The 12494-nt window shown below is 55.6% G+C and overlaps 3 protein-coding genes across 3 annotated transcripts; all 3 read left to right on the top strand.

Annotated features, from left to right (window-relative positions):
* Positions 1-683: 683 nt before the first annotated feature.
* On the top strand, positions 684-908 carry JKF63_06735 (uncharacterized protein; the record flags this gene model as incomplete). Its single annotated transcript, XM_067902684.1, has 1 exon — positions 684-908. One exon carries the CDS (start codon positions 684-686, stop codon positions 906-908), a length of 225 nt encoding a protein of 74 aa, XP_067758577.1.
* Positions 909-4003: 3095 nt separating this feature from the next.
* JKF63_06734 (uncharacterized protein) lies at positions 4004-6868 on the top strand (the record flags this gene model as incomplete). The annotated part of the gene is made up of 1 exon (XM_067902683.1): positions 4004-6868. One exon carries the CDS (start codon positions 4004-4006, stop codon positions 6866-6868), a length of 2865 nt encoding a protein of 954 aa, XP_067758576.1.
* A 3519-nt stretch (positions 6869-10387) lies between these two features.
* On the top strand, positions 10388-12337 carry JKF63_06733 (uncharacterized protein; the record flags this gene model as incomplete). Its single annotated transcript, XM_067902682.1, has 1 exon — positions 10388-12337. One exon carries the CDS (start codon positions 10388-10390, stop codon positions 12335-12337), a length of 1950 nt encoding a protein of 649 aa, XP_067758575.1.
* Positions 12338-12494: the final 157 nt, after the last annotated feature.

Below are 12494 nucleotides of genomic sequence, written 5' to 3'. Positions count from 1 at the left end.
CATGTGGTGTACTCGCCGCCGTTCTCCGGGGAGGACATACGGGAGTAACGTGGCGAAGTGGCACGCACTCTGATGTGTGTGTGTGTGTGTGTCTGTGTGTGTCTCGTTCGCGCATCTTTTGTTGTTCTGTATCTCAAAGTGATCGGGGAGTGTCTGTGCTAATTGGCCATTAGGCGCCTTACTTCAATCTGTTTCCATTCGACTCTTATTTGTCTGGCGATCACAGGTGGAAGGTAGGGGCGGCGGCAAACCATGAAAAACACAATGGATAGAGTGCTTCTCCTGTGCCTACTCTGGGTCTTGTCTTCTCCCCGCCCGCGTTTCTCAGTTTTAGGGCCCCCTCTTTTCTCCCCAAAGGTATGAAGGTAAAATTGACCATGAACCGAGTCGCTCACACCTCCATGTGTGCATACTTGCGAAGGAAACAGGTAGCAGGACTAAGGGAAGGGGGGGGGCAGGTTGGTTGACCCCTCCCCCCCTGTTTGCACATGCGTGCGCGCGTTCGTGTGGCGAAGAGGTCACATCTCACCCGACACCTTCTCATCTCATCTCATCTCCTCCCTCTCTCTTTTTTTTTTTTGCCGTGAAACGTATTCGTTTCCCTCAGAACATTTGCTGATATACGCACCTGTGCGCCCCACCCCACCCCTTCAGCTTTTTTTTTCCAGTCGTCACCACAAAACATGGCTGGCGCACCACCCCTACTTAGCTGGAGGGCGCGCCTTTACAACTTCTGTGTGGCCAACAAGCGGGATGTTTTCTTTGGCCTTGTTGCCTTCTTTGCCCTCTCAACGGTGGTACGGGCGGAGTTGACGCGGAAAGGGTTGTTGCAGAGCTCGCCGCCCGAGGAGGTGCACCCTAAGGTGTCGCGCGGGTTCGGCAAGAGCAAACTTAAATCTGCCGAGTAAGGCTACGCAGAAATGATCCACACGCTTCACATGTGCAGCGTTTCTCGCCGGAGGAGGAGGAGGAGGAGGAGGGGGGAGGGGGGAAGAGAGACTCCCAGCACCTTTGTTTGCATGCGCATGCGCGCACCTGACTGATCCTGCGGTTTCTCGCCCCCGGCCCCCGGCCCCTCTCTCCCCCAGTGTGAACAGTGTGTGTTGTTGTTTTTCTCCCTCATGTTTTATTCCAGCTTATCCGGAATACGAGTGGGAAATGAGGGTTACGTTAGGGAGGAGAAAAGTAGGGGGAATAACGTCGTCGTCGTCGTCGCCGACGTTGTTGTTCCGGCTTCATTCAGATATCGCAACGTCGACACACACACACACACAGATGGCACCTTCGCTGGCGGCTGTAACACCTCTGAGGTGCAAACTTATCGTCATGTACCCCCATATTTATCTTGACCCCTCCCCCTCCCCCTTCTCCTCCTCCCCCTTCTTCCCCAATCCCACAGACGCGCATCAAAAAAATATAAAACAAAGCTTCGCATGTGATGGGATATGCGTGCTACGACTACTCATTGAAGACTTCAGCGGGGGGGTGGGCGGGGGGGGGGGGCTGTGTGTGTCATTTGACTCTCAGCTTCCTCACCAATCAAAAGTGTCTTCGACGATCGTCGGAGTTGACATTTTTTCCTCCGCGGGGGAGGGGAGGGGAGGGAGGGAGCGCGTAGGAGGCATGTGCGCAGTGGCTCCCTCGCTCCTCCTCCCCGCCGCCGCCGCCGCCTCTCGTCTTTTTATCACTTCAATGAAGTGGTAGGCGTAAGAGTGCATGCCCACCAAAACACCTCAGAGACTTGCCTTCTAACTTCCTCTTCCTCTCACTGCTTCCCCCACTTGGAATTCTGTCACGGGTCATGACAATCGCCTATGATCGTGTACCTTATACCTCTTTTTTTTTTTCATGGCCCCCATCGCGGGCGCGGTGATTCGCTTTCTTCTCACTACTCTCCCTCCTCCCAGTTCCAAAAGGAAGCGGTCAGTTGCATCATATAACAACAGCAAGGCACAGCGATATCAGCAACGCCCTGGTGAGTGTGTGAGGAAGGCCACTCACCACTTGAAGCTGCTGTTGTGTGAACACGCAGGGAAACCGGTTTGCGTAACAGAGCACAGAAAATTACACTCAAGAGCAAGTAATCGACGACCGGCGTTGGACAACACAAGCGCGGTTCCGTCCTGTCCTGTCCGCCCGCTTGCTTCTTCGACTCATTCCCTAACACTTCTCTTCCTCCGCCAACTCAGTGCTCACGCTATTTTTTTATTCGTGGGGCTCTCTGTGCAGACACGACAAACACGCGCACATTTTGTTTGTCTTTTCAGGTGTGTGCAGCGGAGCTGACATGCTTTTTCTGTTACCTTTATACACGCGCTTCTCTCTCTCTTTCTCTTCACCTTGGTGATCGATTACACCGACGCACGGACAGAGACATAACAGGCACACATACTGCCGCAGACGAAGAGGTAAGGAGAGAAAACATAAAGCAGGCGACACTTTAGTAACCGGGGAGGAGTGGTGGTTGGGGTGTCCTGTGTGCGTGCTTCAACTCTACGCTGAAAGATTTTCTTTTTTTTTTTACACAGACACGCACACGCACGCTTTTTTTTTTCTTCGCCGCTTTACTGATTTCAATCCTTGTCGCCGCTGTTTTGCTGCGGTTGTGTGCGAGCAAGCGCCTTTCAAGCAGGCGTTTGCCCCGTCCACCCCCACCACCACCACCACCCCCTCGCCCCCTCAACAGAAACGCTTGTATGTCTGACTGAACTTGGCTTCACTCGCTGCCACCACCACCCTTTTTTGTTCTTTGTTACGCCTTCTTCCCCCCACTCCCCCGGTTCCACTCGTACTTTCATTCATCTCTCTCTCTCTCTCTGTGTGTGTGCGTGTTCCCCCGCCACTGCCCATCCTTTCTGCACGCTCGCTCTCCTGGTCCACATTGCTCACAGGTTTCTTGCCCGTCTTTTGGGTGTTGTCAAACACTGTTACTCTTCTTCTCCCTCTTGCTGTAGGCTGTCGCTGTGTGTGTGTCTGTGTGTGTGTCAAAGTGGTGCAGGGAATACTTGCATCACTTTATTTTCTCTCTCTCTCTCTCCATCTTTTTTTTTTTCCGGGGGAGGGGAGGGTGTTTCTCATCTTGTTTGCTGTCATGTCCTGGTTGTTGTTGTTTTTTGTGACCCCCGTTTAGCTACCTGCGTACCTTTGTATTTGCCGTCCACCCCTTTCCTCTATCTTTGCTGTTTCTTTTCATTGCTGGTGTTGCTGTTTGGAGTGGGGAGCGCCTCCTCCTTGAAGTGTGTTTCACAGTGAGCAACTTGCGAGGGTACACAGTTTCTCACCCGCCGCCCTTTTCGATTTAGCTGCCTTCCTTGTTTTTTTTTTTTTCGCCCCCCTCCCCCTCCCCCTCCCCCCATCTCCACAGCCCATACACGCGTGCGGACATCCCTCTCCTGCATATTATAGTGCAGTTTGACGTGAGAACGGCCGCCATCAAAGCCACCGCGTTGTTCATTACTTCGCCTAGTTTGCGTCTTTTTTTTTGAATTGATACAGATTCGCACATTACATCTATACCTATACACAGATACACAGGTGCGCAAGTGTGTGTGTGTGTGCCTGTCTGCCCGCCTGCCTGCCTGCCTGTGTGTGTGTGTGTGTGTGTGTGTGTGTGTGTGTGTGAGGGGACTGTGGTAGAGTGTTTTAGAACCAGGGAAATAAAAAAAAAGGAGAGTGCAGAAACATTTTTCCCCTCCTCCCTCCAGTGATTGCGCTCTTCGCTTTGCGTCGGTGCGCAGGCGGGGGGGTTCACAGTGTTAGTGCCGCCGCCGCCCCCCACCCACCCCCTCCCCCACTGCCACTTTTACCCCCGCTCCCTTGTGTGTTTTTTTTTTTGCCGCAGCGTGAATTCACGCACACCGTCAGTGACCCTCTTTCTTTCTTTCTTTGCCCATTTTAGGGGGACGTGTGTGGACTCCCTTGTTTGTGCCTGTATCGGTGTGGATCACGCGCTGTGTGGGTCTTTTTTTTTCTACGGGAGGGGTAAGGGAGAAAAAAAAAAGGGATGCTCCGGAAAGGTCGAAAGGTGAACGGCCACGGCGTCGTCAGTGAGGGTGGTGGTGCCCCCTTTCGAAGAGCCGCGCGGGATTTGTCGAGCCACCCACCTCCGACGGAGCTGTCACCAGCCGCGAATCGCGCCCATCAGCTTTCTCAATGCTACGACATGCCCGTCTTTGGGCCGAGTAACGCGACGGTCATCTCACCATCTAACATCAGCGGTGCCGGCAAGCAGCGTCACAGCGGTGTGAGTGGTGCTTTTGCGGCTGGCTCAGTGTCTAGAAGGCCAAGCCGTGCGAACTGTGTTGCCTCCATCCCCAGCTCCAGTGTAACACAGCGCTATAACAGCGCACAAGCCACAACGCCGACGAGGTACAGCAAGCTTCAGCACCTGAGTAGCAACGGGACGCGTACACCACCACCGATTGCAAGGGGAGGTGATAGTTATGTCAAAGAGAACATGCGCCTCACGGTATCAGATCCAATCCCTTCATCTGCACGAACACAGCAGAAAAACAGAGACGCTGGTGGCGGCAGCAACGGCTACACCTCGACCCGCCGTGACACCGCCGTCGTTGCTAAGAGCAGCGACGCCACACCGTCCGGCATCTCTGGCGTGGACCGCCCACGCGCTTCGTCTTTACCACGCGCAACCGAGGGCGTGAAGGACGTCCTGCCCAGGCTGCGTCCGCTTCGCGAGGGCATTCATGGCGGGGACCTGAGCGGGCTGCGCAGTCCTCCTTCCAGACTCTCGACCGAACAACGCGGGGCACCCGGCAGTGACCCCCTCAGTGGGTTGCATAATACGACGGCCAGTGGGACTGTGCATGAACTTCGCGGTGAAGGGGAGCCACTGCGCGAGGTACTCAGCGCACCCCCAATGTCATCGACCCTTATACCTCCCAGCTACTCGCCGCGGCCGGTGACGGAGCAGCTGCGTGTGGTCGGTCGCCACGGCAAACGAGGCGGTGCACACCGAAGCAGCGGCCCGGGGACCGGCCAGGTCGCCAGCGCTGACCCTCGAATGCTGCACCCGTTATGGCTGAACGGCAACGGCGGCAGCGACGCTGGGCTCGCGTCCGCTGGCGGGCCATCTGACTCGGGGGCCGCCGCTGCCGCTGCGTTTGGCCCTGGCAACGGCCACTCCGCCCTGAACGGAGCCCGCCGGCGCGTGAAAGGCGGAGCAGGTGTAGGAGTTTCGGCAGCGGTCACGCAGCGCAACGCCACCGCCCCAGACAGGGTGGACAACCCCGGGTGTGTCGATCGTAGGAACGGACCCGAGGTGCGGAATACTTTCTACAGCGTCGGGTCTGGGCATCCGGACTACAGCGCTCGGCAAAAGCGCAACGAGGCGGTGCAGCCTGAGGCGCTCTTTGACAGCACGCAGGCCCTTTTTTCGTTGCTCTCGGACGCGGGAGGCGGCGGCACCACGGTAGCTGGTGCACGACCGATCCCACCGCCGGTCCCAGTGACTGCGCCGTCGTCGCGCACGCCCAACCGCACCAACAGCGGACATGTGTGCACCGAGAGTGAACTGCCAGCCTATAAGTTCAACGTGGTACTGAGCAGTGGCAAGACAGCCACCATCCCTATATCGCTCATCGCCGGCAGTGGCTGTGTGCAAGGGATGCGTCCGACCATGGAAGACGCGCACTTTGCCGAGCTCAACGCAACCCACGTCCATGGTCAGCCCATCTCTCTTCTGGCCGTTCTGGACGGTCACTGCGGACGGCGGGTGGCTGACCTCGGGGCGAAGTGGCTTCCTCACTATGTACTGCATCACGCTGCTCTGGGCGAAAACAACGCACTGGCGCTTGTCGAGTCCATTCTGCAGACGGACCGTGAGATTTTTCACACACTCCAGACCAAGAAGAGTGAGCTGCAGCGGCATCTTAAAAAGGGCGGAAACAGCGGCGGCCGCCGCCGCGAGGTAAACGAGGAAATGCTTGAAGAAGTGACGAACGCGGCGAACGGTGGATCGACCCTGATTGCGGCTGCCGTCTGCGGCCGGATGCTGTATGTAGCGTGCCTCGGTGATGCTCGCGCAGTGCTCTATGACGGACACACTACCATCGCGATGAGCGAGGACCACAAGCCGGGCAACACCGACGAGTCCCGCCGCATCGCTAAATGCGGTGGCTTCGTCCAGTTTGGCCGTGTCTGCGGCATTCTTGCGGTGAGCCGCGCCCTTGGTGACTTTGAGTTTAAGTTCCAACCGTCGTCGTCGTCGTCGCGCGATGTGAAGGGTGAGGAGAGGCTGTCGGCAGATTTTTCGTTGGGCACCTTCCGCGATAGCGATACAGGTGGGTTAGCGGAGCTGCCGTCCTTGTCGCAAAACTGCCGCTTCATCTCGAATCGAGATTTGATGGTGAGCAACATTGCAGATGTCAGACAGCTGCACCTGACGGACGCCTCCGCCTTTTTGCTACTCGCCTGTGATGGGCTGTGGGACGTGCTTAGCAACGAGGAGGCCACAGAGTTCGTACGAGACTTTCTTTGCTACACACCAGACGTTTGCGACCCCAAAATCTGCTCTGGTTTGAAGCCGCGCCCATCCTCTGACGTTGTGCAGCGCGTGCTGAACAACTGCTGTCAGAAGCTCGCCGAGTTCGCCGTGGATCGCGGCAGCATGGACAACGTGTCTGTGATGGTACTTTTTTTCCACGATGTCGTTGACACCGTCGCGCGCTTCAGCGGGCGGACGCCCTCTTCAGTGAAGACTTCCGACGACACCAGGAGAAGGTCTGTCCGTCAGTCCAATTCGCTGCCCGGCTCTGGCGTGGCGTATCCGCGCAACTCGACGTCGTCGGCTTTTGAGCTCACAAACAACCAGCTGAAGGTGCGGAATGGCCGCATTGTTGCGCAGCGGTAGCGACAGACCGACCATCCTTTGTGTGTTGTACCCCATCCCGTACACCCTCCCTTTTTTTTTCTCTGGCAAAGAAAACGGCGCATTTCCTGCGCTGAATCCGCTGGGGTCATGTCCCTGATTCAACGCTCGCCGACGAGTTGTTGCTGTGTCCCTCTCGCATGTCTCCCCCCCCCCCCTCCCCCTCCCCCCCCCCAAGCACTTTCACATGAAAGGGCGTGAGGGGATCGTAAAGTTGAGCGGTGAAGGGGGGGGGGGGGAGAGGGCCGTGAGAGGTCTCGGCTCCGCGCGGTGTACATGTTCTGTGCGCGCTGGTGTCATCCTCTTTTTTTTTTTGCTTCTTTGGGCGTTTCTGTTCCGCTGTGTCTCCCTCCCCCCCTTTTTTGTCGCTTTCCGTTATCTCGCCTCGCTGATGTTTATTAATTATTTTTATTTGCCGTTTTCTATTTGCCGCTGTGTGTGTGTGTGTGTGTGTCAAGTTGCGCACGTATTTTCATTTGCAGATGTGCCCGATCCCCTCCCCCCTACAGGCAGGACACTACTGTGTCCAAAAAAAAAAACGAAGGGAGAAAAACGTCATTAGAGCCTGAAGAGAGTGGGATGGGGGTGTGGGGTTTGGGAGGACGGTGGAGCAGTAGTAGTGTGCGAAGCCTTCTATATAGGGGGGCTCAGGCACTAAGCCCCAACATCCTACTCGCTTGCTGAAGCGCAGTGTGCCAGAGGCCGTGTGTTTCGTGCCGTCCACGTCCTCCTGCACTCTTGTTTTTTGACATGCTTGTCAACACATAGGTGGTGTTTCGGCCTCATTTTTTTTTTCACTGCCCACTTTTCTCTCTCAGTGTGCTGGTGCGTGCGTGCGTGCGTGTGTGTGTGTGTGTGTAGAAGGACGAAGGGAGTGGGTTAGGTGAGGTAACGATGCGCGCTCCGGTACAGACAGACAGACAGACACACATATTATATATATATTTATATATATATAATATAACAAAATTGGTGTTTGGAAGGGGCGGGGGGGGGGCGGGGCTAGGGTGAAGGGAAGAGAGGGAGTTTTGCGAAGGAAAAACTTCCCTCAGGCAATCCATGTTGGTCATTTTTTCTTTTTTTTTTCAGGGTTTCTTTTTGTTTTTTCGTGTTCATTCCAATATGGCCCTGGCCCTGTTTCACGTCTTTTGTTTTCTGCTCCTTTAAATCGTTTTATCTGCTTGTTGTTCTCACGAAGTATATCTTTTCATCTCTCGCACGTTTTCGATTTGGACAACTGCTTCTACGCTGGCCCCCTTCCGTTCCCGCCCCCCGCCCCCCCCCCTCCCCCTTCACATCCGCCTATTTCCCTTTCCTGCATCTTCCCTCCCCTCCCTCCCTCCCTCCCCCCTTGCTCTCTTTTTCTGCTGGATCATCTTTCACCCGAATGTACGTCTACTCTCTCCACTCATAAACTCTCATTGCAATGCCCAGCCTGTGTCTTTTCCCTAAAATAAAGGGAAGGATGATGGCCCACTGCACCCCCCTTTTTTTCTATGTTTTATTTTGTTTTCTTCCCTTTTCTCGACTTCTGTGTGTCTGTGTGTTTTTGCAGTGTTTGCCAATATGTGACGGCGGGGTGTTTGTTGATGTATCTGTCCTGCCGCTTGTCCATACATCTGCACGCACGCACGCACAGACTATATATATATATATCTACAACTCTCTGTGTCCCTTTGTGTGTGTGTGTGTGTGTGTGTATGTGTGTACATCGAGTGGATAACTAGAAAGAAAAAACTCGAACACATCAAGAAGGCGTAGATACATCAAGTGACACGCAGACAAACATACACATAAATATGTATATATATGTGTTGATCTTATCCCCTCGCCGGTCTTTGCAGCTCCGTAGGCCAGACCTGACAGGGATGTGTATATGTGTGTGTGTGTCTCTTTGGGTGATGGGCGGGTAAGTGATTGTACACGCACAGCTGTGCGCCAGACCTATAGAAGGACAGTTCCCCTCCCTTTTCCCCCTCCGTACCTCCCCCCTTGCGCACAATATATACGCCAAAAACATCAAAAAAACGACGCGTACATCACACCATCATACATGGGTCAGAACAAACAAGCAATAATAAATGCGCGGAGAAAAGGTGGTAAGGGGAGATAGTTGTGCTTGAACGGGGAGGGGGGGAGCAGCGCGTCTCCTTGCAGGCGTGCGACAACCCCCTCCCCCCTCCCCCCCCCTCCACCCCCCCCCAAAAAAAAACGATAGGTTGACGCATCCCTTTCCCTCACTTTCATGTCGCCTCGTTTCTCCATCCCTTTCTTTTTGGGGAGTGAGGAGAGAGAGAAAAGGGGGCATTGAAAAGAGAAGGTGCCACTGCATACGAGTGCAGAAGCAAACTGTTGAGGGTCGAGCATCTGCGTGCTGCTCGCACGACGCCGCAGATTGCGTCTCTCCCCCCCGTCTCGTCCCTGTCATCGAAGAGGACGATGAAAAAAAAAGGGGGCACCTTTTTATGGGCTCAACGCTGCAGGTCAGTCTGGGGATTGTCATTATCCACGCTCAACTCACTTGACAGTCTCGGCTGCATCGACTTTATCTCAGGGCTCTCGCACCCACCCGGTGGGGAAAAAAAAAGGACCAACAATCTGCAATCCTCTCTCCCCCTTGAGTACGGCAGCGAGGCCCTTTGGTGTCGGTTGGACCCGTTTGGGGCTGACACCATACCAGAGGGATCCGGCCGTCACGATGGATGTGTGTGCCGGATCCACATATCAATTACGGCAATGTCTCCAACGCATACACACGCCCCCCCCTCCCTCATCACCACCACCACCCCTGTACTACATGGATGGAGAGGAGAAGGGGGCCCACTACGCATCTGGCACATCAAACCGGGCGGACTGATGAGATCTAAAAGCCGAGAAAATGATGTGAGCCACACCCTCGAGGGGAGGGGAAAGAGTTATTCTTGGCTATAGCGGCCCCCATGCCTTCTGCTTCGCTCTTTGAAAATTTGTATTCCATGTGTGTCCCCCCTTTCCTTCCTGCTGGCGTGTCTAGGCCTTTTTTTTTCGGGGCCACGACTCTGTCTTGTGATTCTTGCTTCTTTTGCCGCTCCTCCAAATCGGCACGTCTGACACGCTCGACGATGATTCTCACATGCCATTGCTCTGAATCGAATGGCGATTGCTACGTCAAGGCAATCGCATGCAGACCCCATGACGGAGTCCAGACGGGCGGTGGGGTCCCCTCTCCCCCCTTTTTGTATTCATTTCAATTTGTACCCACCCGCCTCCGTGGCCAGTGTCTCTACGTTACTGGATCGTACGCTTTTTCTTCGACGGACCTCGCATCAGTACTGATGTCTCTCTCTCTTATACGTCACCCTTCTCTTTTTCTTCCTCCTCTCCTCTCCTCTCCCCTCCCTCCCGCCGCCCTCTCCACGAACAACCCTGACAGAAGAGTGATCACTGCAATATAGTGCTCTCCCCCTCCCTCCTCCTCCTCCTCCTTGCCGCCACTTCGAACTCTTTTCACAGGGTTTCAGTATGTTGCTCACGAAGGAAGAGGTCCAGACCATTACTCTTAACGCGAAGTCGGTACACAAATATGCCGACCAAGCCTTTTTCCCCGCTGAGATCAGCCAGGCAGGCGCACGCATCGGCGACCAGTCGTTTCTAAACTTTTTTGTGCGCTACCATCACCGCCATGCACCTGAGCGGTACTCCTGGTCGCGTGTGCGCCGTGTAATGCTGCTTGAGGACCTGATGACGAGACACAAGACTGGTGCAGAGCCTCTTGTGACTTCCTCAACGATCGAGTGGCGCGGCAAAACCTTCTGGGTGTGCTTTGCGGTGGAGTCGGTGGTGCCAGGATCGTCCTCATCGGATGCCTCCAATGACTCAAAAGATGAGGAAATAGTGATGCTGCCACAGCTGTCAAACACCATTCCAACGGACGACGAGATTTTAGCGTTCTGTGTCGCCAGTGCGAGCCAGCGGCCGACAGAGGTGTACACGGATGGTGTGCTCGATGAGGCACCCGTTGCTCCACCAGTTCTACTCGGTGCCGAAGCAGTGGACCCGACTGCCGAGCAAGACAGTGCGACGCCACCGGCGACGGCATCGCGCAACCTCCGTGTGTATGTGCCAACGCCGCGACAGATAGGGTTGCTTCGTCAATACAAAAAGCAACACTTGACCTATCATCAATGGACCGAGGCTGAGATTGAAGAGTCGAAAGCCCAGCGGCAGCGGTACAGCACCATCGGTGTGGCGGCGGCGCCGGTGCGCACTGCTGCCTACATGCAGCAGCAGCGTGTGGAGGAGAGCAAGCACCAAAAGCGGGCGTTCGGGACGTCCTCGTCTAGCCCTGCGACAAAGGGTCTGAACGTGGTGGATGACGGACACGTAGACCTGACGCAGGAGTCAATAGTCAATGCGACTGCGGAGAGCGCCTGCGGGTACGCCATGACTCAGACGCAGTCCTCGACTCGCTCTGCCATCGCGCCGACATCATCCACTGTGGCCGCCACGCCGGTGGTTTCACCACTTTCACCATTTCTCCCACGAAGCGTCTTGCGTGCGCAGCCGCCGCCGCCGCAGCAGCAGCAGCAGCCACCCCACACCGTATCTGCCGCCTCTACCTCGAATCTACACTCCCCTTCTAAGGATTCGTTCTCTGTACCACTCCTTGGTGACGACGCGTCGCCGCCCTTCTCGCAGTTGTCTGCATCCCAAGCACAGTCCCCTGGGACGCAGATGCCGTCCGGCTCTTTGTCGTCGCTCTCACAGCACCTGTCACACCTCCGCGAAGCCGAAGAATCTTTTTTCCACTACATCAGCGATGAGTCCCGAAGCGCTTATTTAAACCGACTGGCTGAGATAACCAAGCGCAACCGAGACACAAACACACGCAATCGTCGTCGGGGTATCGCAAACGAGCGGCGCCTCGAGCGTAAGGGCAATCTATTGGAGTCGTGCGGCCTGTGGATCACTGACGACAAGGAGCGTGCGAGCAAGGCAGAGGACTACGTCAAGGCCCAAGCAGGCGAATCGAGTAGCACAAAAAAGAATGACGAGGGTGCCACCGCAGCCGGCGCGCTCGCCGGCGGTGACGCTGCTGGCGACGGTGCCGACACTGCGAGGAGAAACGAAGATGCCTTCGTGGAGCGCTTCAAGGCGTATTACGACGCGCAGCGAATTTCCTTCATGGAGTGCGCTGAGGCCGATCTGATTGTTGACGGCAGCGACGCGGACATCAACTCTATTTTACAAGCCGCTAATGCCACGTCCTCCGGCACTGACTCAGCATGCGACAAAACCCATGCACTAAGTAGCGTCGGCTCCTCGACGAATGAGATGCGTCTCGGCCGTCGCCCGTGGCGGCGCCTGCTGCCAAATCGACTCCGCACCGAGGAGAGCTCACCTGCCCTGGTGCAGGCGCAGCTGGTGCACCGCAGCACTGTGCGTATGGCGAAGCGCGAAAGAGGGGAATGACGTGTGCGCTGGTGGTAACCGTGCCTGCAGAAGCAGCGCCGTCAACGAATCGCTTGCTCTTCTTTTTTTGTTTCGGGGGGGAGCCTTGATCGGCTTTGAGAGGTGTGTGTGTATGGTCTTCCTTTCTTCCACATACTCTTCTCCTCCTGTCCCTTGT

The sequence above is a fragment of the Porcisia hertigi genome, chromosome 14, assembly GCF_017918235.1.
Source record: "Porcisia hertigi strain C119 chromosome 14, whole genome shotgun sequence".
NCBI classification, from domain to species: domain Eukaryota; phylum Euglenozoa; class Kinetoplastea; order Trypanosomatida; family Trypanosomatidae; genus Porcisia; species Porcisia hertigi.
Note: the sequence above shows the minus strand (reverse complement) of the source record. Positions and strands in the feature narration are given on the sequence as shown.